Below are 22,443 nucleotides of genomic sequence, written 5' to 3'. Positions count from 1 at the left end.
AGACAGACACATGGGTCTGCACGTGAGAAAGGTGACAGCTAAGAAGCCTGAAACCTTAAATGGGTGCCTTTGAGAAGGCCCAGGGTGGAAACGGGAGGTCAAAGGTACAGTTGATCCTTAAACTGTGACAGTGGCGATTGCATGTTATTACCTTAAGGGCTTCTTCAGGCACCCTCATTTCACCTCTGACTACAGTAAAAAGATTAGTATGTATGAAATTATAAGGAAAACAACATGAAAAGTTTCACAGCTCCAACAAAATTTATACTGGAGAGAGAAATGGTCTTATTTTAAGATAAGCAACTGCAAAAAAATGAGATTTTTTTAAAAATAGAATAAATGTAACTTCATAGGTGGAAAACACCAACCAATATAAGAATATATTAGAAATTTGAAAAGTTCTTTGCTTATTTACAAACCTAGTAACTCTCACAAAACCCCTGGCAGTCTCATCCAACTTCTAAAAGTTTTAGAAGATATTACAGTGTAGTCTCATATTATTAAGATGGCTGTTTTCAAAAAATATATTACACTTATCATCAACATATTATGAGGTATATTTGTCAAAATAAACACATAGTGATTTATTACTTGTGATAAACACAGTACAATAGGAACAGCATGTACCTTTTAAATACAGTAGTACACAAGTGACAAGTCTCTGCTGTGAAGAGTTTATAAATTAGGCATACAACACGGGATGACAGTAAACAAAGGTTTGGGAGGACAAGGATGGACAGTGAGAGATCATGAGATATACTTATCTATCAGTGTACGTGACCAAGGTTATGTCAACATCTTATTTCCTTTTTTCCCATTTAACATAGTATGATTTAGATCAGTGTGTATAATAGGAATTTTTTTCTGTGCTTAATTGAAAGTTTCTGGGTTTTTTTCAAGTAGTGAGGGTCACGGTACTTCTGCTGTATATTCTTTTGCCTGCCTGCAGCTTGGGGCTAGAACAAGACCTGTCAGTTTTTGGCTGCAAGGTAATGTCCTATTCCCCTGAAGTTAGCTACAGTTGAGACACCTTCCACAGACAGGATAATTCAATTGTACTTTCTTAAATTACAGATAGTGTTAACTGTACTTTGAAGAAAAAGCACAACAATTTATCCTACTGCAGGACATGGACAATGTCCCCTAAGGAAACAAACCCAAGATCTCTACATGTCAATTTCCATTTCTATTCTGGATGATCTATTTGTTTGCAGCATGGGCCAGATCTGTGGAACTTATTACTCAATGAAAGGGCATTTTCTAATAGGTACACACATTTTCCTATTCTTCATCTTGCTGAAGTTCACAGATCCATTATAACCAGATTTTCACAGGATTGTGCTTTCAAGGTGGAATGCAAGATCATCCTTTAAATAGGGACATCCAAAATGAAGTATTTATTTACCCTCCCTCTTCCCCTGAGCACTACTGTGTGGAGAAGACTTCTGCCAAAAAATGAAATTGACTAAAGACTAGATGACCAATATACTGAATTTGGTGAACTTAGGGATGGCCATGAGGCTGCCCAGCAGATCTCAATACAGGTGACATGACTACTCATGGTCAGTGCTCCCACTGACTGGATTTTGATGCTTTACAGAAGGAAGAACATTTCTTGAATTTACTTGGGGAATGAATGACAGTTCTGAGGACTATCTTTCTGAATTAAATATACAATACTGGGTTTCACTGGAGAAACATTCACATTTCAAAACCTGTCTCACTAGAGACAGCAGCTATCCAGTGGTCTACTTTTATAGGTAGGAAGTGAAATGACAGCTCCTGAAGCAGTTTAATCTGGATAGCGCAATAAGGATCAGAATGAGAAGAAGTTCCAAGGTCATTCTGACTTTGTGGGGCTGGAATATGGGTTGTTGCCCTAAGGAAGCATTTAATGTTTGGAATCACACAAAACTTCCTTCTCTTGAACATGCTAACATTACGCTACATTATACTTGTATAATTATACTCCTCTACACATTATAGAGATTTCAACTTTTTGCTGAGACATTCATACATTCACATGAAGGCCCTCTTGGAGGAATTTAAAACTATGTTTCAATTTTTTAACATTATTTTGCACCAGGCAAGAGAATAAGTTCTCTGTGTTAACTTCTGTTTCAAGTTCATGGGAGGGATAATCATTTCATTGAAGTATCCCGTTTGAACCTGTCCGATTCTGGATGAAAGAATGGTTTTTCCAATAGCAGATCTTCTCTGTGAGATAGAGATATTGGAAGCTCCATTGCTAAGTTAAGCAGACCTGACAGTCATTGCCTCCAACTAGAAAGACAAATGGTAGCATGGTTGCTTTCTCCACCCTTTCTGTACAGTCCCAGGGAGCACTGGAAAAACTGAAAAGGTATGTAACAGACACATTGCCCAACTTTGCAAGAGGTTGTTTAGCACCTCAGATACTTGATTCTGACATCTGATGGAAATGTCAAAGGACTTTATTGCTATTCATGATACAAACTGGAAAATCACCAGTCCACCAAACTCATTTACAGTGAGGATACTTCTGGGTTTAGGTTTCATTGTTTAATCCCAGTTTTACCATATGTATATCTTGTTGTTCATCTCCTTATTGATGGGCAACACACAGAGATAGGAAATTTTGTTCCACTCAGGTCAGGAGAAGTTGATTTTCTCTCTTGGGTTGGGCTGATCATGTTCTTCCTAGTTCCTTTATGAAAACCTCACCAGACACATTGACTGTCACAACCAGAACAAATATTTCATTCTGTAAGTACTTGGCCAGTGCCAGGATTATAGACAGACTTTTCTGATGATTTTGAAGAGCAATTTTCCAGTTTCATACTGTATTACTAAGAACTGGAAACTAATTTGCCTGAGTGTCTGATTGCAAGGACCAAAGCCCAATGTACCTGTGATCAGATCTTTCTCAGGTAGAAGCCCTTAGGTTGTAGGATGTTTAGGTTCAGAGGAACCATACTTGCAATATGGTCCGCCATGTTAGTATTACTTGTGAAATCATGCAAAGGCGCTTAGGTATTTTAGATAACAGTTCGTAGTTTTTTCTTTAGGCTGGTCTCATGCCAAATGGAGTTTTCAGTGACCAAAAAGAGGGCTGAAGTGATGCCTGCTTGGACCTGACTGCTGGTGAAGCACCTGTATAGTGAGGATAGTCTTTCAGGTAAAAATCTCCCCAATATAGAAATGCTTAGTCCATGACTATCATGGAAGTCAATAATGTTTATCTTCAGTAGTAACACCAGATTCAGTTTGGACTGGTACATACTAAGAAGACATCTGGCCTTATAAAATGGAGCCCAGGGAGCTAGGCAGAAATAAATGGTGGGCCAACAGGCTTCTTACTGCCCACTTGTCACTTCTGGACTACTATCCTCTTTGTCAATCAATGGCCAGCTGCTAAGGGAGGAGGTGAGCTTTGGCAACCTGCAGTAGAATATGGGACAATAACCTGGACATTACGATATGGTCACCTACAGTGGCAGCTGGTGATGATAGCCCCAGAGACTGTGGGTAAGGCAACCTTGCCCGCTCTGGGCTGCTGTGACAGTGCCTGCCTCTTGCCCAACAAAGCCTGGTTCTCAAATCCTGTTTGACTACTTTCTTGCCTGGGTGAGGGGGGCCAAGACATCTCCATCTGGGCTGAGCTGAAGGCAAGGGAGACAAGATTTTGCCTACAGAGCCAGTCAAACTTCCCAATGAAGCACTCAATACAGAGGTGAAGCAGGGGACAAAGACCTTTTCTTTTGCCTCTGCCTTTTCCCAGCTTAATTTGTGCTCTGAATTCTGCAGGGGTACTAGCCACTGCAAACACCTCAGAGGGGAGCAGAATTAAGGGGACAATCTCCCCAAAAATCAAATGCAGCCCTGGGACTCGGCTGGGAATTAGACTCATTATTGAGCAAAACTGTCAGTCAGAAATTTGAAATACATTTTTGAATTTTCCTGTTAAAAAGGATTACAGCAGGGAGGTCTGGTTGAGCCTGCCTGATGCTGTGGAGGCAGATAAGGGAACTTCAGGGAGAGTGGCATTCATCTGCTGCAAGGATAGATCTAGTTCTGCATCCAAGATGCAAGCAGGCTGAAATACCATTGTAATGGATCTGTGGACTTTAGCATGATAAAGAAAGATGGCATAGATTGAGGTCAATGATCCCTCAGCCATTACTGAACTGGAATCCAAAATCCTCAGTGTTCCAGTCCTATCAGCTACAATGGAATAGGTGAATTGGCATGCTTTAAAAATAGGAAATGTTTAATAAATGATTGAAGCACAGCAAATCTGGCATTTCACGATGCATATATCACTAGTACTGACAAAAAATGTAACTCATTGTCTAAATTATGTTCATAAAGCACCGGTAATGCACTATTGAAGGCAAGACCTTAAATGTACTGAAGACAGGAAATTCAGAGTTAAGCTTCTTGCAGCAACCTGTCTACTCCCCATTGCAAACAGCAGAGTCATTTAGACGGTCACAAAACATATAAAGAACAAAATAAAATGCTACACAGAATAGTATAGGCATATATGCTTTTAGAAAAAGTGGAATTATTATTTGCCAAACATTGTCCATTGTTTTGTAATCAGATCATAAAATAAATTATTGTTAAAGACAAAGAGCAGAAATAGTGTTGGTTGAATTACAATTGCTATGGGAACTTTGAAGTTTGTTATTTATGAGATTAAATTCTCAACTGTAAAGCACCACTGTACTCTCCGACTTAACATTTCAGGAAAACGTGGCTCATGAGAAGAAAAAGTAACCAGTCTTGGTTAACCTTTAAACTAAGAACATAAGAATAGCCATAGAACATAAGAATGGGGCATACCAATGGTCCATCTAGCCCAGTATCCTGTTTGTTGATGGTGGCCAATGCCAGTTGCGTCAGAGAGAATGAACAGAACAGGGCAATTATCAAGTGAGCCATTCCCTGTTGTCCACTTGTAGCTTCTGGCAGTCAGAGGCCAGGGACATCCATGGGTTGCATCCCCAACCATCTTGGAGCCCCATGGATCAACATCCCCTGGCAACAAGTTCCACAAGTTGACTGCGCATTGTGTGAAGGAGTATTTCCTTTAGTTTGTTTTAAACCTGCTGCTTATTAATTTCCTTGGGTGACCTCTGGTTCTTTTGTTATGTGAAGAAGGAAATAACACTTCCTTTTTCACTTTCTCTATACCATTCATGATTTTGTAAACTTCTATCATAACCCTCCTTAGTTGTCTCTTTTCTAAAATGAACAGTCCCAATTTTTCTAATCTTTCCTCATATGGAAGCTGTTCCATATCCCCAATCTTTTTTTTGCCCTTCTCTATACTTTTTTCCAATTCTAATATATCTTTCTTGAAAAGTGGCAACCAGAACTGCACACAGTATTCAATGTGTGGGCGTACCATGGATTTATAGTGGCATTATGATATTTACTGTCTTATTATCTATGCCTTTCCTAATGGTTTCTAACATTTTGTTAGCTTTCTTTTGCTGCACACTGAAGCAAATGTTTTCAGAGAACTACCCACAATGAATTTAAGTTGTAATGACTTGAATTATAAAAAGTAATTTAGAGCCCATCATTTTGTATGTATAGATGGGATTATGTTTTCCAATGTGCATTATTTTGCATTTATCAACATTGAATTTCATCTGCCATTTTGTTGGTGAGTCATCCAATTTTGTGAGATCCCTTTGTAACTCTTTGCAGTCTGCTTTGGACTTAACTATCTTGAGCCATTTTATTAACATCTGCAAATTTTGTAACCTCACTGTTTACCCTTTTTTCTAGATCTTTTATGAATATGTTCAACAGCACTGGTTCTAGTACAGATCCCTGGGGGACACCATTTGCCTCTCTCCATTGTGAAAACTGACCATTTATTCCTATCCTTCATTGCCTGCCTTTTATCCAGTTACTGATCTATGAGAGGACCTTTCTTCTTATCTGATATAAGAGCCTTTGGTGACGGACCTTATCAAAGGCTTTCAGAAAATTAAGGTGCATTATATCAACTGGATCACACCTGTCCACATGTTTCTTGACCCCCTCAAAGAATTCTAATAGATTGATGAGCCTCCACTACAAAAAGGATGTGGAGAAGTTGGAGAGAGTCCAGCGGAGGGCAACAAAGATGATTAGGGGGCTGGAGCACAAGACTTATGAGGAGAGGCTGAAGGAACTAGGTTTGTTTAGTCTGCAGAAGAGAAGAATGAGGTGGGATTTGATAGCAGCCTTGAACTACCTGAAAGGGGGTTCCAGGGAGGATGGAGCTAGGCTATTCTCAGTGGTGGCAGATGACAGAACAAGGAGCAACGGTCTCAAGTTGCAGGGGGGGAGGTCTAGGTTGGACATTAGGAAAAGGTTTTTCACTAGGAGTGTGGTGAAGCACTGGACTGGGTTACCTAGGGAGGTGGTGGAATCTCCACCTTTGGAGGTTTTTAAGCTGCAGCTTGGCAAAGCCCTGGCTGGGATTATTTAGCTGAGGTTAGTCCTGGTTAGTCCTGCTTTGAGCAGGGGGTTGGACTAGATGACCTCCTGAGGTCCCTTCCAACTCTATGATTCTATGAGGCATGATTTTCCTTTACAAAACCTAAGTTAACTCTTCCCCAACAAATTGTGTTCATCCATGTATCTGATTATTCTGTTCTTTACTATAGTTTCAACTCATTTGCCTGGTACTGAAGTTACATTTACAGGCCTGTAATTGCCAGGATCACCTCTGGAGCCTTTTTAAAAAATTGGTGTCACATTAACTATATTCCAGTCATCTGGTACAGAAGCTGATTTAAGTGACAGGTTACATACCACAGTTCGTAGTTCTGCAATTTCATATCTAGAGTTCCTTCAGAAGTACTGGTATTGGTATTACAATATTAGTAATTTACTATTTACTTTCATATTCTAGCAACACCTACCATGCACTAGTTGCTCCCTACACCTAACTGTGAAAAAGGAGGCAAAAAGCCCATCATGTTTAAAAAGAATTATTAGAATAATGAAAAATGAAGGACGGGGTACAAAGGGCACATTAATTAATGTATAAAAGCTTTTCAATAGGTAAAAAGAAACAGTACTCACCTCAGCGAATCTTTTGAGACGACTACATGTGTAGATCCAGATTTTGGATGTGCATGCCTTACTTAGCATGTGAGCCCAGTATCCAGTATGTGGATAGCATTGTCTATTTGGACTGAGTAAATACTCCTCTTACCTCTTTATGACTCACTAGTTTACCCAAGCATATATAAAGAGGCTCAGTCCCAAAAACAAACCTCTATTCTATAGAATAGGAAGGAGGAATGCAGCAGCATCAGTTATCGCCCCAGTTACTCCCCTTCTGGAGATTTTTATTTGGCAGTTCCATATATATATTATTCAGTTTTACAGGATTACTCAAAATTAATTCACTAATAAATTTCACATTTCTCTCTGAATTAGGGTTTAAAGCATTTGAACAAAATATTGTGCCAGTTACAAGGTATTTATAAGCATTTACTAAGTAACCAGCATTGTCTTAATCTTCCTCAATGTGTAAGTCTGGCTGTTCACTACTGATTCTTCACCCTCAATTATGTTACTCCTGCTGGTCACAAACATTTCATTGTAATGCATGGAATATTATTAAGATGTGCAGGTTACTTTCAGCAACACAGCTAATATCTGATACTAGTAGATACTTGTAATATTCAGCAACAGTCTAGCTGCCAAAAGGTCTTTTACTACCCCTGTTTTTCAGAGAATGTTCCTTAGTCCATTTTTTATTTGCCAGAGGCATAATATTTCTAAAACTGCAGTTTCTTGTCAATTCATATTTTCTTAATGGACAGAGGAATATATGCTGCAGATTTACTTCTAATAAATACTAAAGAAATATGAAAAAATATGCAAATCACATCACTTTATAATCAGTTAAACTAAGAAGAGCTAAAATACTTTTACAAGAAAAATGCATTGCAAATAGCTGTACATTTTTATAACAAGGATATCATAGCCAAATCTCAATTTATCTTCAAGCTTCAGAGTGATGTATGTTTGTTCAGGAATCCTCACATCATTCACAAATGTCTAGAACATAAAAAGGTGAAGAGATATTGTTATACTTCAAAATGTAATAAAACTTCCAATACCAATCTAATCTTGCACAAGAAGTTGCAGCACTCTATAATTAACATTACTGATCAATGATGCATGATCCTATTGATGAATTAAACAATTGTGTAAAGCTGTTACATGCCTATCAAAGTAATTCAAGAAGGAAGTGAAATAGAGTCAGATAATCAGGGTGCTGTAATCAGACTAGCTTTGTAAATCTTATTACCATTTTAATCTTAGTAGTAGTATGTACTAGAATTGTTCATTACAACAATATACTTTTCCCGCATATAGTTTTAGCCTTATTTATTCAATCCATAGAGATGTTCAGTTTTGCAGTTATTCTAAGAATGTTACTTCACTCTTTGATTTCCTTAAGTTATTGCTATCATTATCCATCCTTTTGGGCTTTTATATAGCATTTAACATTGTAGTATCTGACCACTGAGGCAATAATTTCTAACAATTGTAAAAAATATTTAAAAATAATGAAAAGCAAGAAATATAAATCATGTTGTAGGTTCTGATGCAAAGATTGCTTGCTCTCATAAAAGCAATTGTGCAAACTATGTTGCCTTCATAGAACATCATTACTCATTAAGAGGTCTGCCAAGCTGCACCAATTCAGAACTTTTAAAAAGCACATCTAAAAGAATGATCAGATATATCAATGCCTACTCACTATGCTGGCAAAGACCCAAGGAGAAAGCAATTTTTACCACAACCATTTTTGCCTGGATACAGCAACTCCAAAAACTAATGGTAATGGAAGGAGGACAAACGTGGAAGTGTGGCATCAATATACTTGAAAAACAGTTACTAATCTTTTGTAATTGTTGTTCTTTGAGATGTGTTGTTCATGTCCATTCCAAGTAGATGAGTGCATGCCACATGCATAGTCACTGGAAGGTTTTCCCCTTACTGGTATCCATAGGGTCGGTTCTGGTGCCCCTGAAGTCATGCCCTCATGGCACTGTATTTAGAACCCTGTCGACTCCCTGCCTCTGTATCCTTCTTCCCAGCTAACTCTGACAGAGAGGTAGGTAGGCGTGTCTTGGAATGGACATGAGCAACACATCTCGAAGAACAACAGTTACAGAAAGTTAATCGTTTTTTTGTCTTCAAATGCTTGCTCATGTCCTATTCCAAGTAGATGACTCCCAAGCTGGTCCATTGGAGGAGGAGTTGGAGATCAAAGCCCCGCAAATTGTAGTACTGCCCTGCCAAAATCAGCATTGTCTCTGATGTACTGTGTAGCAAAGGTGTGAAAAGATGACCATATTGCTGCTCTACAAATGTCCTGGATAATAACTTGGGCCAGGAATGCCGCTGAAAGCAACTGTGCCCTTGGGGAATAAGATATCAGTGCAGGGGCAGGTACTCTTGCCAAGTCGTAACGCATGCGGATACATAATGTAATCCATGAAGAAATTCCTTGGGAGGAAACAGGGAGACTTGTCATCCTATGTGCTATTGCTATGAAAAGCTGTGTTGTTTTCCTGAATAGTTGCATGCTCTCAATATAGAAGGCCAACGGCCTCCTGACATCCAGAGAATGCAGCCTGCACTTCCAAGTGTTGGCATGTGGTTTTGGATAGAAGAGTGGGAGGAATATGTTCTGGTTTGTATGGAATTAGGAAATCACCTTTGGAAGGAAGACTGGGTGAGGGCGAAATTGAACCTTGCCCTTCAAAAAAGTTGTGTAAGGAGGATCCGACATGAGAGCCTTGCGTTCAGACACCCTCCTAGCCAAAGTTATGGCCACCAGAAAAGCTAGCTTCCAGGATAGATAGAGGAGAGAGCATATTGCTAGGTACTCAAATGGCAGTCCCATCAGCCTTGACAGCATGAGATTAAGATTCCCCTTGGGGAATCGGCTGATGCATATGAGGTATAGCCTGTCTAGGTCCTTAAGGAAACGCCTGACCATGGGGTTAGCGAAGACTGAACGGCCTGCAACTCCTGATGTAACCCGAGATGATGGCCAGGTGTACCTTAATTGATGACACCGACAGACCCTGTTGCTTCAAATGTAACAAACAGTCCAAGATAGAGGGTACTGAAGACAGCATAGGTGGGATGCTCTCCTTAGCTGCCCAAATCGAAATCTCTTCCACTTAGCTAGGTTAGTGGCCCTTGTGGAAAGTTTTCTGCTGCCAACAAGGACCTCTCTAACTGGTTCCGAGCACGCTAGTTCCACAGGGTTCAGCCATAGAGCTTCCACACTGTGAGGTGAAGAGACTCGAGATTGGGGTATCAAAGGTTGCCCTGATCCTGGGTGATCAGGTCCAGAACTAGAAGCAGAGTTATTTTTGCTTCCTCTGAAAGGTTGAGGTGTACCAGTGTTGACGTGGCCAAGCTGGGACTATCAGAATCATAGCGGATCCTTCCTTCTGGTTTTCAGCAGAACCTTGTGAACAAGCAGGGTAGGCGGGAATGCATAGAACAGCTGACCCATCCATGGGATGAGAAACAGTCCGTGACTGATCCCGGACTGTGATTCTGGAAGGAGCGGGACTGCAGGAACTTTCTATTGAGTTTGTTGCAAACAAATCTATGTGGGGAACACTGTTAGAAGATGTTGCTCACCACATCTAAGTGAACAGACCACTCATGACTGGGAAAGGATCTGCTGAGGCTATCAGCCCACTTGTTCTGAGATCCGGGAAGTTTGGATGCCTCCAGGTGTATCAATTGAGCGAAGCAAAAGTTCCATAGTCTGAGGGCTTCCTGGCACAGGGGAGAGGAACATGCTCCACCCTGTCCGTTTATATAAAACGTCGCTGTTGTATTGTCTGTCATGACTGATACAAATTTGCCTTCCAGATGGACTTGGAAGGCCTGATATGCCAAGCCTACAGCTTTCAGTTCTCTTACATTGACGTGGAGTAAGAGTTCTGCATGAGACCAAAGACCTTGGTTCCTGAGCTCCCCTAGATGAGCTCCCTAGCCCATTGTCGAGACACCCATCACTAGGCAAAGTGAGGTGTGGAGAAAGGTACTCCTGGCGCATACCCTGCATGGGTTGAGCTACCAATCTATGGTTTTGATCACCGAGGAGGGAAGTGAGACTACTCTGTCTATGTGGTCCTGAGCTGATGGTACACTGAGGCTAGCCACCCCTGACGTGGCCTGAGGCGTAATCTCGCATGCCCGTAAGTGCATGTCACCATGTGCCCCAGCAGCTTCAGGCAATTTTGAGCTGTGGTGGTGGTGTAGTGCTTTAAGTCCTCTATAATGCTACATAGGGACAGGAAATGAGATTCCGTGAGGAATGCTCTGGCTTGAACAGAATCTAACACCACACTAATGAATTCTATCCTCTGAGTGGGCATGAGAGGCAACTTCTGCTTGTTGACCAAGAGTTTATCAGGTTCATATCTGCCTCCCTCTGCGACCTGGTATGTCCCTTGATTAGCCAGTTGTCGAGGAAAGGGTAGCCTTGTACTTTCTGTTTCCTCGGGAACGCAGCGACTATTGCCATACACTTGAATATGCGATGAGCTGCAAATAAGCTGAAAGGTAGGACTGTGAACTGGTAGTGAATCTGATTGACTACAAATCAAAGGAACCTCCTGTGACTTTGGAAGATGGCCACATGGAAGTACAGAATCTCCGCTTCTTCATGAATTTATTAAGGTTTCACAGGTTGAGGATGGACCTGAGCTCACCTTTGGCTATCAGGATTAGGAAATATAAGGAATAAAATCCCTCACCCTTTAGCTCCTGAGGAACCTCCTCTACTGCTCCTATTCTTATGACAGCTTGCATCTCTTATAGTAGAAGTTGTTTGTGAGAGGGATCCCTGAAAAGGGATTGGAAGGGTAGGAGTTGTGTAGGAGGAAGGGAAGAAAATTGGAGCAAGTAACCCAGTTCTACCATGCATAGCACCCATTGGTCTGACATAATCTGGGCCCATACATGGTAGAAATGAGATAGGCAGTCCAAAAATAAAAGGGGTGGTGGGTCTCAGTCTATGATGGATGGTGCACCATCCTCAGGTGTACACTGAAAAGTTTTGTTTGGGATCGGATGATTGTCTAGCCATGGATCCAGTCCCTTGACTGGAGAAAGGCTTAGGAGGCTCCTCCTGTGATTCATGTCCCCCTTTCGATTATAGTCCTGCCTAGGCTGATATTGATAAAACTAAGGCAGGGATTGTGGTTTGAAGTGCCTCGTTTGAGGCACTGGAATGTGAAGGCCCAGGGACTTCAAGAGAGCCCAAGAGTCCTTAAGGCTCTAAAGTTTGGAATCTATCTGTTCAGAGAACAGAGCTGGTCCCTCAAAGAGGAGGTCTTGAATAGTTTTGTTGGACCTCATGAGAGAGGCCCAATGCTTGTAGCCAGGAACTTCTTTGCATGGCTACACCAGATGACGCAGGCTGCCACGTCTGCCACATTGGGTGCTGCCTGTAGTAAAGCCTTTGCCACATACTTACCCTCACCTACTAGGGCTGTGAATTCTGGCTTGGAGTATGGTGGTATTGACTCCACAAACTTGGACATGGACCCCCAAGAGTTAAAAGCATATCTGTTTATGATCGCTTGCTGGTTTGCAATGCGAAGATGGAGCCCCGAGGTAGAGTACACCTTTCTACAAAAAAGGTACAACTTCTTAGCGTCTTTGAACTTTGGCGTAGGGCCTTGCCTCTCACATTCATTAGCCACCACCACTATAAGCAATCCCAGTGGAGGATGAGTGTAAAAATACTCGTGGTCATTGGAGGACATGAAGTACTTTCTTTCCACTCTTTTTGCCATGTGAGGCAAAAAGGCTGGAGTTTGGCATCGTGACTTTATGGTGTTGCGTATGGTGTTTATTAATGTCAAAGAAACTCTGGAGGGACCCGCCAGGGCTAAAATATCAACCATGGGGTCTGCACTCTCTGAGACTTCCTCTATTTAGAGCCCCATGTTCTGTGCCACCCTGTGCAACAGTTCCTGGTGAGCCCTCCTGTTGTCCACAGTAAGCACAGCCGCTGCTCCCACCACTGCTTCTTCCAGGGACAAAGCAGCAGCTCTGATGGGCACTGTACCTTGTTCTTGCCCTTCAGGACCCAAGGGGTCTCGCGGTACTGGTTCCTCATCCTCGGGGGCAGGGTTGAAGTTCTTTTTGATGCCGGGCAAGATACTGGATTCAGGTTCAGTGCCACGTCTGGTGCCATACAGTATGTTCCCAAATGCATGAGTTGATAGGATTCTGCTCTTGGAAACAAGCAAGGGCAACCACCTGAAATGCGACCACTGCGCCTGTTGGAATGCCCATGGGGTCCAGAATGGCCAATGGGCTGACATCTGTGATTGGGGAGGCCAAGGCATGGGGAGTGTTGTGCTGCCTCAACCCTCTGGTGCCATCTTCCTGAACGATGCCAGCTCCTTCCTGAGCTGTATGACTCCGCCTTGGAGTTGGAGATGTACTGTTCACTTCTAGGTGACCAGGGCAGTGTAGTACCGGGGAGCAGTGCCACGAGGAGGTTAACTGCAGCATCATGGATGGCTTGCCCCTAGATGGCACCAGTTTTTCTGAACCCGATGGTCTGGGGTCTTGGTCTCAATCCTGCCTAGGAGGGGGTGTCAGTGCTGTGGCCTTTATGAGCTCTCTCACCGCCTCAAAGGTTTACAACGTGGAGGAGAACTGCAACTCTACCTCACTGCTTTCCCTGAGCGGTGAGTCCAAGGGCACTGGACTAGATGGGCCCCTGATTAGGGCTGGAGTCGACAGTACCACATCCGAGGGTCTGGGACTGGAGAGGCCCAACGTGGGTCACACTCCGCCTAAGCCTTTAGGCCAGATGTTTTCAGCTTCAGTGAGTATCCCCATCTGTCTTCTTTTGCTTTTTACATGGGACTGGTAATTGAGAGTGGTGCCACATTTCTCCACATGCAGTGTCCCCTGGTGCCAGAGATGCATGCCGGTGCCAAGCGTCTCTATGCCTAGAGTCCTTCCTCAGCACTGTATCTCTTACTGATGCCAGTGCTATGCACACTGAAGCCAAAATGCTAGGTCTCAGTTCTGCCAGACTTGCTCCAGTGGTCAGAAAGCTGCCTCCATTAGAATAAATTTAAGTCTCTGGCTTCTTTTCTTTTGGGTTCTGGAGTGGAAACCTCTGCAGCTCTTGCAGCGATCCCTCTGATGGGTCTCTCCCAGGCACTTTAGACAGGTTGAATGTGGATCTTTTCTTGGCATAGGTTTCTTACAGACCCCACACGGCTTAAAACCAGGGGATTGAGGCATGCTCCTGTCCGGGGGGTAGAGGAAGAAGATGCTGATAAGCGGGATCCTAACAATACTAATCTGTGAACTATCACTACTAACGCTAAATCTTATCTACTTACAGGTACATGTGAACAAATCTACTGGGGAAGAGCTTGCTGAGCAAGAGAAGAGTGGTGTTTCAGCGACTGTCCTGGGTGATAAAAAGGAACTGAAGAGGCAGGAGGGTTGACAGGGCCCTATATACGGCGTCCTGAGTGCATGACTCTGGAGACACCAGAGCCGACCCTATGGATACCACAAGGGAAAAACCTTCTGCTGACTGTGCATGCGACACGCACACACATACTTGGAATCAACATGGGCAAGCTACTTGAAGAACAACTCCAGTTACTAGACAAAGTAGTTTTCATTCTTCTTTTTACCACCATAGATCACCATACCAGGAAATCAATAAGGACTAACCCTCTGGGAAGATGGGTGAGAAGTACAGTTAGGGAAGTTAAAAAAAATTGCAGAGCTTCATTGCCATAGGCTGCTACCTAGCCTCCAATCTAAAAATAATGCTGACAGATGGTATAACTCTCAGCGGTTGATATAAGAATGCATTCTTTAGAAGCAATCATAACTAGCAGAATGAGCTCTAGAAACTAGCAAAAGAATCTCGTCATAACTTGCAATATCCACTCAAAAAGACAATTAACATATACGGGATCCCATTAGTCCTATATTCAAACCAATAACAAGATGATGAAATTTCCACAAAGTTATCTCAATATAAATGTTGAAAGCACATATGATATATAGAGCATATGGAGAATACCGTCAGACTTAAAAGCAGTCAATATGAGGGAAGACTGGACAAAATATAAATTCATATAAAAATATATCTTCAGTAGATATATTCAACTCTTTGGGAAGAGTTGAAAAACCATTTTAATTTTGTGAAAAAATTAAATGATGACTAGACATGAAAGGGCTTGGAGTCAGTCCACTCACTCATCTGGAAAAGCCATAGGGCCCAAAAGAAAAGTCCAGCAGTTCAACATCAAGTTATTTATTACTTATATAATGCTTACAACAACATATTAATTGAAGTAGTACAGTGCTGTGGTACTGCTTGTCTAGCACAGCAAAGACTAACTTTTAATCTTAGGAAGACAGCCTTTCAGTGCCAGGAGAATTGTTTAGTTCAATTATGTCCATATGAAATCTAATTTCTTCTGGTATCCATAGGCCTTATATTACAAGATGGCCTAGATGACCACCGTACTCTAAAATGGAAGAATCTATAATGATGTGATTCTTTAATGGGATGGCACAACTGAAATGGATGACGGCATCTTGGAAATTGCAAGCCTTCTCTAACCCCCAATTCCCTTCCCCACAAAAAGCCTCTTGAACAATTAATATAAGCCAGGAATTTTGGATGAACCTTGAACTTTTTCCTGAGAATACAGAAATTAAATTCCCTTCCCAAAAATGTTAGTGAAACCTTTTTTTTGCTGCCAGAATTAATCAAAGAAGCCATTTTTGTCTATCTAGTTTTTCATAAGGTTGCATGTCAACATAGTACTTGAGAGTCTTTAATGAGAAGTGACCACAAAAACATATTTGTCCCAGCCTACAGGCAGGAGCAACCATAAAGCTATTATTGGGATTTTTGCTTTATAAAAATATAAAGTGTGAATATACTGATGGTTTTTAAACCGTTACTGTGGGAAAGATAAGTTGAAAAAGACAGGTGTGACAGTTACTGGACTAACTGCACCTGACACTTCCAGGTCTCTGAGTGCAGCCCTTTCTCAATTCTCAAGCTGTCACCCGTCTTAGGTGGAAATCACACATTTCTTCCACGCTCAGACAGGGCCTTAGGCTGCAGTCCCCTGGTACTAATCTGTGATTACCTCACCAGGTCTTGATGTAGGCTCAGATCCTGAAGCTCTGTTTCCCTCAGGAGTGATGACATTAAGTAAAGCTGTTTGATTATTGGATACCAAACAAGGTACTTATTTACATCAAAAGCATTACAGAAAAAATAGATTTTAAAACAATAAAACAGATTATACACGTCTATCCATCTTCCACATGGATACCGGTAGTTCTAAGTTTCCTATAGGACCCCCAAGCCCATTAGGGCCTGGGTAAGTGTCTCTTTCTTAACTCCCCAAACAGTTCTCTCTCCAGTTTCTGGAAGACCATCCTTTGAAAGCTCCTTAGTCATTTTATTCACCTCCACTGTCTTTCAAGTGCAGGTCCTGAGGAGCCACTGTATTGCCTTTCTATTTGCTCTTCCAACAGCCCACACTGAGTTAAAGCAGTATAGACATATAATAAACATTCCACTACCCCAATATGAGTTAGTTTATTTCAAAAACTAGGTTATATATGAGTATTCTTTGATTATTACATAACAGTTCGATGTCCATCATAATGGGTTTCGCCTCTGTATTTTCAGTAGATCCTTCTCAAATAAAGGGTGGGGAAAATGGGTTGGGGAGTCATGTGGAGTGGAACTGGATAGAGTTCCATTTTTTTTATTTCTAGATTCCATCTCTTCGATGGAATTTAAAGCCTAACTGCAAGAAAATGGGAAAGTGGATCCCTAAATAACAAAGGGAAAGACTTCAAAATTGTGATCTGGTCTCGACTCCACATGCTCAAATCCTACAGACTCTGCTGCTTCCTTCTATTCCCAGATGTTAATGATTTGTTATGTTGGCCTCCGATACCACCTCATTTTGATGCTGATGCACAAGGACATTAATTTTGAGCCTCAGCTGCTCAGAGATGCGGAGGCCTCCCCTGCATAAAAACTTGCTTGGGAGCCCAACATTGACGCTCCTTCAGATCAGAGCCAAGTCTAGGGACTCCACCATCACAGAGAAGCAGACTGTTAGGACTTCCTCAACTAGCCTGCAGCAGTCCTCAAATCAGACACTCCATTGTGAATCCATGAAGGTGTTGCATAGTAGCCTCTAAATTCTTATGCGGAGAACATGAGGACTTCTGGGTCAGTGCTTAAACACCTGGCACAGGTGCTGGAGAAGGAGAAGTTAAGTGTCAAGGCTGACTTCATTAATACAGCCTTTAATTTTCATTCTCCTTCCCTCCCCACTTCTCTGCCCTGACCCCAAGGAAGTTCAGAAACTAAACTTGTTTCTCAGAACATTTTGACATTGCAAGAGCTGCACCTCTTTAACTGCTGTTAGGATGTCATTGAAGTGAAGCAGTCCATTGAACCCCACATCAAGAGTGGAACAATTGGTCCAGTTAAAAAGGAGCAAAAGGGGGTTGGAAATGTGTCTCCTTATTTGAATGTAAACACTTCACTCTGTGAAGAACACATTCGTAGAAATGATGATTGCTGCTTTCCAAGAGAGTTCAGTCTCTGCATTAAGGGAAATCTATATGCCCAATTCTGAAAACAACAGTTTGATCTACTAGATGTGGAATACTTGCCCCACAAATTTGGTGGAAGCCCCACTGTCTGAGGTATTGAAAGCTTAGCTGGACAAAGCTTGGAAATATATTAGAGAGAACAGTCCCTCAACTGGAAGGAAAATGGACAAGATTACCTATTTTCCATCTAGATTTTATTCATACCCACATGGTTGCTGACTGGCAATGTATTTCTGAATCAAATTAAGTTTCTGTATAGTATTAGAGAGACAATCTTCCTTCATTTTTTCCCCTTATCCCATGCTTGTTTGCTCTCCAGCTCCTATGTGTATTAAAAATAGATATAAATTAAGCTGAAAGATAACGAATCTGGATACGTACTCCCTATTCTTTTATTTTTATATATATATAGATATATATATATATATATATATATATATATATATATATATATATAGGTATGTCTGTCTATCTATCTATATATGTCTCTCTCTCTCTCTATACATATATATATCTATCTTCTATTCTCTATATATTAAAAGTAAGTCAACGATAACAAATCAAGTTAATAAATTGTGAAAAAATGCATTTAAAAATAAATTTCAATCTTTTCCAGCCTATACTATTCATTAATTTGTTTCCTCTTATAACTGTGGTGGGAATATTGTGTGTTCACTCTTAAAACTCTGAGATGTGCACTTAAAGTAATGCTGTTTGCTTTCCTGAAGTAAGTATACAGCAGTAGTCATACTATACATAACATATGGTTCTGTTAAAAATTCCATCTGTATTGCTATCTACTGCTGACGGAGACAATTCTATCAAAAATATCTTTAGTAAAGGCTGGACAAAAATCAGATTACAAAAACAGTCTGCTACACTTCCCATGGATTTATGTAGCTATAATGTTAAAGCATACATGAACTATTCATGAGGGATAAAGATCTAACAGAACTTAATAATTCTACCAGTCATTGAGTCCAGACAACTGATTTATCTGCCTGGATTCAGAGAAAATGACAGTGGAATATTACAACATTTAAAAAATATTTTAAAAATTGATCATTTCAAATCTGATTATTCTCATAAAAGCTTGCTGTTATTTTAAATATTAGAATCTGGTAGCTTTGTAGTTAATAGGATTTAACAAAAATTGTCCAGGTTTTAGGTGGGAAGGGGAACAAAGAGAGGATCCTAGTTTTCAACAGGACATTTCTAAAAAGATCTTCCTTGCCAATGGAACTGATGCTCCAGGAGCTTTAGAAGTTGCATAAAACTTACTGGAAATCTCCAAGCACAGGTATTCTCCACAAGCAAATGTGCACATCTGAGCTATAAAGCTATAAAGAATATAGCCACCACTGCCATGCATTTTGGAAATATTTGCGGGATAGCAGACAGGCCAGCAGGCAAGACCGTAAACTGATGAGTGCTGTTGACCAGAAATCGTAGGTATCTTCTGTGGCTTTGATGGCCGAGGGCAACATACCAGACACCAGGATCCAGGGAGGGGATGATGGAGGCTATAGTGACCATGAGAAACCTTATTTGCTTTATATATCTATTCAAATTTTACAGGTTTAGATGGGTTGGAGACCTCCTTTTGCCTTTGAAATTAAGAAATACCATGAATAGAAACATTCTCTATAGAGCCTCCTCTATAGCTCCCAAATGGAGGAAAGACTGGAACTGCTGGAGGAGAACAGCCTTGTGAGAGTGCTTGTTGAAGAGGGTAGAGAAGGTGAGAGGAAGGGATGTAAATAAACTGAAGTGTTTATCCCTGTTCCAGAGTACTTAGAACCCATTGATCAGTGGTAATATAGACCCAAGCACATAGAAAGTAGGATAACATGTTGGAAAAAATAGGGGAGGGAGAAACTAGCATGTAATGATTTAGTACTCTGTTCTCAATAAGATAATCAAAACAGGCTGATTGAGATTTCCAGGCTCTATTGAAGAATGTGCCATGGAAGAAAACTGAGGAGGTGGAGTTCCCCAATGTTTTTCCCACCTTTTCTTGAGGTCAGGCTGCATAGGCGAGAAAAGCAGGTATCTCTGGAGAGATTATAGGGGGAACTGTTTTCTTTTAGGGAAAGGAGTGTAAATTCCCAATGATTTCAGCATGGCCCTCAAATCTTTGAGACTGCATTGCTTCTCATTTCTCTACAGTGAGAAGAGAGAAGAATCTTTAATGGGGAGATCCTGGATAATCTGCTGGACCTTCTGCAGGAGACCTGACAACTGAAGCCATGAACACCTGTATTTAGTTATTGAAGATGCCATGGGTCTCGCTACCAAATCTGCCCCAAGACAGCTTTCAGAGGTCCTAGACACCAGTTTGCCCCATTTCAAGGAGGAATGTTTGGACAATCGACCTTGATTTTAAGTGTCTCTAATATGTAAGTTTTATTGTTTTTATGGCTAGAAATGTTTTGCTGATAAGAAGAATAATGAATTGTTATTGGCTGTTGCTAGGGGAATTGTTAGCCTATTAGAGGCTATTATGAGTTATGTGCTTTGTCCGGAGAAAATTTACAGAAAGTTTAGTTAGAAAGTGTGCTTGGAAGCAGTCTGAGGAAGCTTTCCTTTGGGCAAGGATTTGACACCTAAGTTCCCTAGCAGTCAGACAGAAGGAGGGGATCTCCTGGAAACCTAACTGTTGATTCCTCAAAAACATGTTAAACTTTTTAGGTAACTATAACTGTTTGGAATGCTCTGAATCTACTTTGACAGCGGCCTACTCTACACTTAACTGGAAATTCGGTTGCAGTCGAAGGGAGTTACGCAAGCTATGCGGAGAAGCTTGCATAACTCCCGTAGACTTGGTAACTTCCCTTTAGCGTGCCATTGTGCTGCGCCGACAGGAAATGTGTTCCTGTCGATGCAGCGCCACGCCTTTGAGGAGGTGGTTTAATTGAATCGGCTTCCAGATCAATTGAGCGGGTCTTCACTTTTGCTCAATCGATCCGGATAGATCGATCTGAGGACAGCCAATTTGCCACCGTCAGTGTGTACATATCCAGCATGTGTGTATGTGTATGTGCAGGTGTGCATACGCATGTTTGAGACCTAATAAAAAGTTGTTTTAGATGAAAGCACTCTGGTTTGTATCAATCATGCATCAGATGGATGAGCTGTGCCCCCAGTGATTTATTCCTGACACCACCTGGAGAGAAACAGTTAAGTTACCACTGCTTTGGGTTCTGAAAACCCTGGGTGACAGTACCGGGGACCTGAACCTTCCAGAGGTGCTTGGCTCCTTTGAGGAATGCCATTCCAATGTTCTATGCTTCTTTCTTGACACTGGACAAGGGTTTCAGTGCTGACTTTCCAATGCAATGTTTGGAGAAGCACTCTTATCTGAGGTGAAAGTATTTGGTGCATACCTTGAGTGGGAAGGTATAGAAGGTGGATGCAGAGCAGACTCCGGAAAGAGGTGATGCAGTCTCACCCTTCAATCCTTTTTTGTCTAGGGTTTGAAGTCCTTGAAGATCTGGCACTCAAATGTGACATTCAAGGAGGCACTTTAGGCGTCTGGAATAAGGGTCACTCACTGGCATAGATTTTTGCAGTAAACATAAGGCTTAAATCCCACAGACCAAGGTGTATCCTGGCACCGGGCAACAGTAGCTCTTGTATAGTAGGGATCCAATGGCCAAAATTATAACAGAAAATAACAAAGAAAACATATGCTTATTTACACAACCAAGTAATAGTAACTAGTTCCAGAAGGGAGATTACCTCCTTGGAATGGGAGAAAACTCACAGTTAGCAAGTCATTACATACTCTGAATACAGATTTCCAGGTGGTAAGAAGGAAGTGAAGGGTGTAGGGGGTGGCCCTGCCTACCATAATGCAGTGGTGCAAGAGTGCTAATGGCACATGTGCTGCCTTGATGGGCACCATTAAGGTAAAACTCTCTGGTTGTGGTGCACTGGGCCCACACAAACCAGAAGCAGAATGGACTCTAAGAACTTCATGAACACTGAAACTCTTTGGTCTCGGAGGCTTTATTTAAAATGGGGGAGTTAAAATCCTATAGCATGCCTAAAACACATCATGCATCCACATACACAAAATTGTTCCCACTGGTGCACAGGTATTCACACCCTTTTCAGATTATTGCATAATGAGTAACAACAGTCTGATCAGATGTGAACATGTCCAATTACAGACAACAAATGCTACCCTAACAGTGACCACTACCATCTAACAGTGCTCTAACCACCAATCAAGTGACCTTTCTGGTCAAGTTTTTGCATGACTGGACCAAATCAACAATTCTCTGTATTCATATGAACACAGTCTTTCTCCTCGTGAAGAGACCAATGAAGGATCATGACAGCAGAAGTCCCACAAACACCTTTGGCTACACAAAGGCTATTAATTCCAACAGAATAAAAAACTGCACAGAAGCTGGTTGAGTTATGCTATGTGGTGAGACTAAAAAAGGGAGCCAAGCAGGGTGTTATCCCTTAAAAAAAAAAAAAGACAAAACACACCCTAAATGTAAAGCAAGGATCTGAAATTGTCTGAAGTGGTCTTAAATTTCTCCTCCAACTCTATTTTGCTCATACTTGTTTTCAGCTTTAAGAAACTGACCCTTTTAAAGCATGAAGTATGTTACTGGTTGGGATTATATTGTTTGCACATAAATGAAATCAGGTTGTGATAAGTGTACCAGGCAACACTCAATTTTTAGTTCTATGAAAGATGTGAAGTTACTGTATACACTGCCCAGC

At 41.4% G+C, this 22,443-nt stretch overlaps 1 protein-coding gene across 10 annotated transcripts in view; it reads right to left on the bottom strand.

Annotated features, from left to right (window-relative positions):
- CEP170 (centrosomal protein 170) overlaps positions 1 to 22,443 on the bottom strand; it is a 191,777-nt gene that overhangs the window by 110,574 nt on the left and 58,760 nt on the right. For all 10 annotated transcript variants that reach the window (XM_067555263.1, XM_067555264.1, XM_067555265.1 and 7 more), the window contains 2 exons: positions 7,980 to 8,058; positions 152 to 210 (listed from right to left, as the gene is read on the bottom strand). In XM_067555263.1, coding sequence (XP_067411364.1) covers positions 152 to 210; positions 7,980 to 8,058 — 138 coding nt within the window. The remainder of the gene's footprint in view (positions 1 to 151; positions 211 to 7,979; positions 8,059 to 22,443) is intronic.

The sequence above is a fragment of the Emydura macquarii genome, unplaced genomic scaffold (genome assembly GCF_026122565.2).
Source record: "Emydura macquarii macquarii isolate MOO-44397 ecotype Brisbane River unplaced genomic scaffold, CSIRO-AGI_Emac_v2 contig_1597, whole genome shotgun sequence".
In the NCBI taxonomy this organism is placed as follows: domain Eukaryota; kingdom Metazoa; phylum Chordata; order Testudines; family Chelidae; genus Emydura; species Emydura macquarii.
This window is presented reverse-complemented; position numbering and strand designations above follow the sequence as displayed.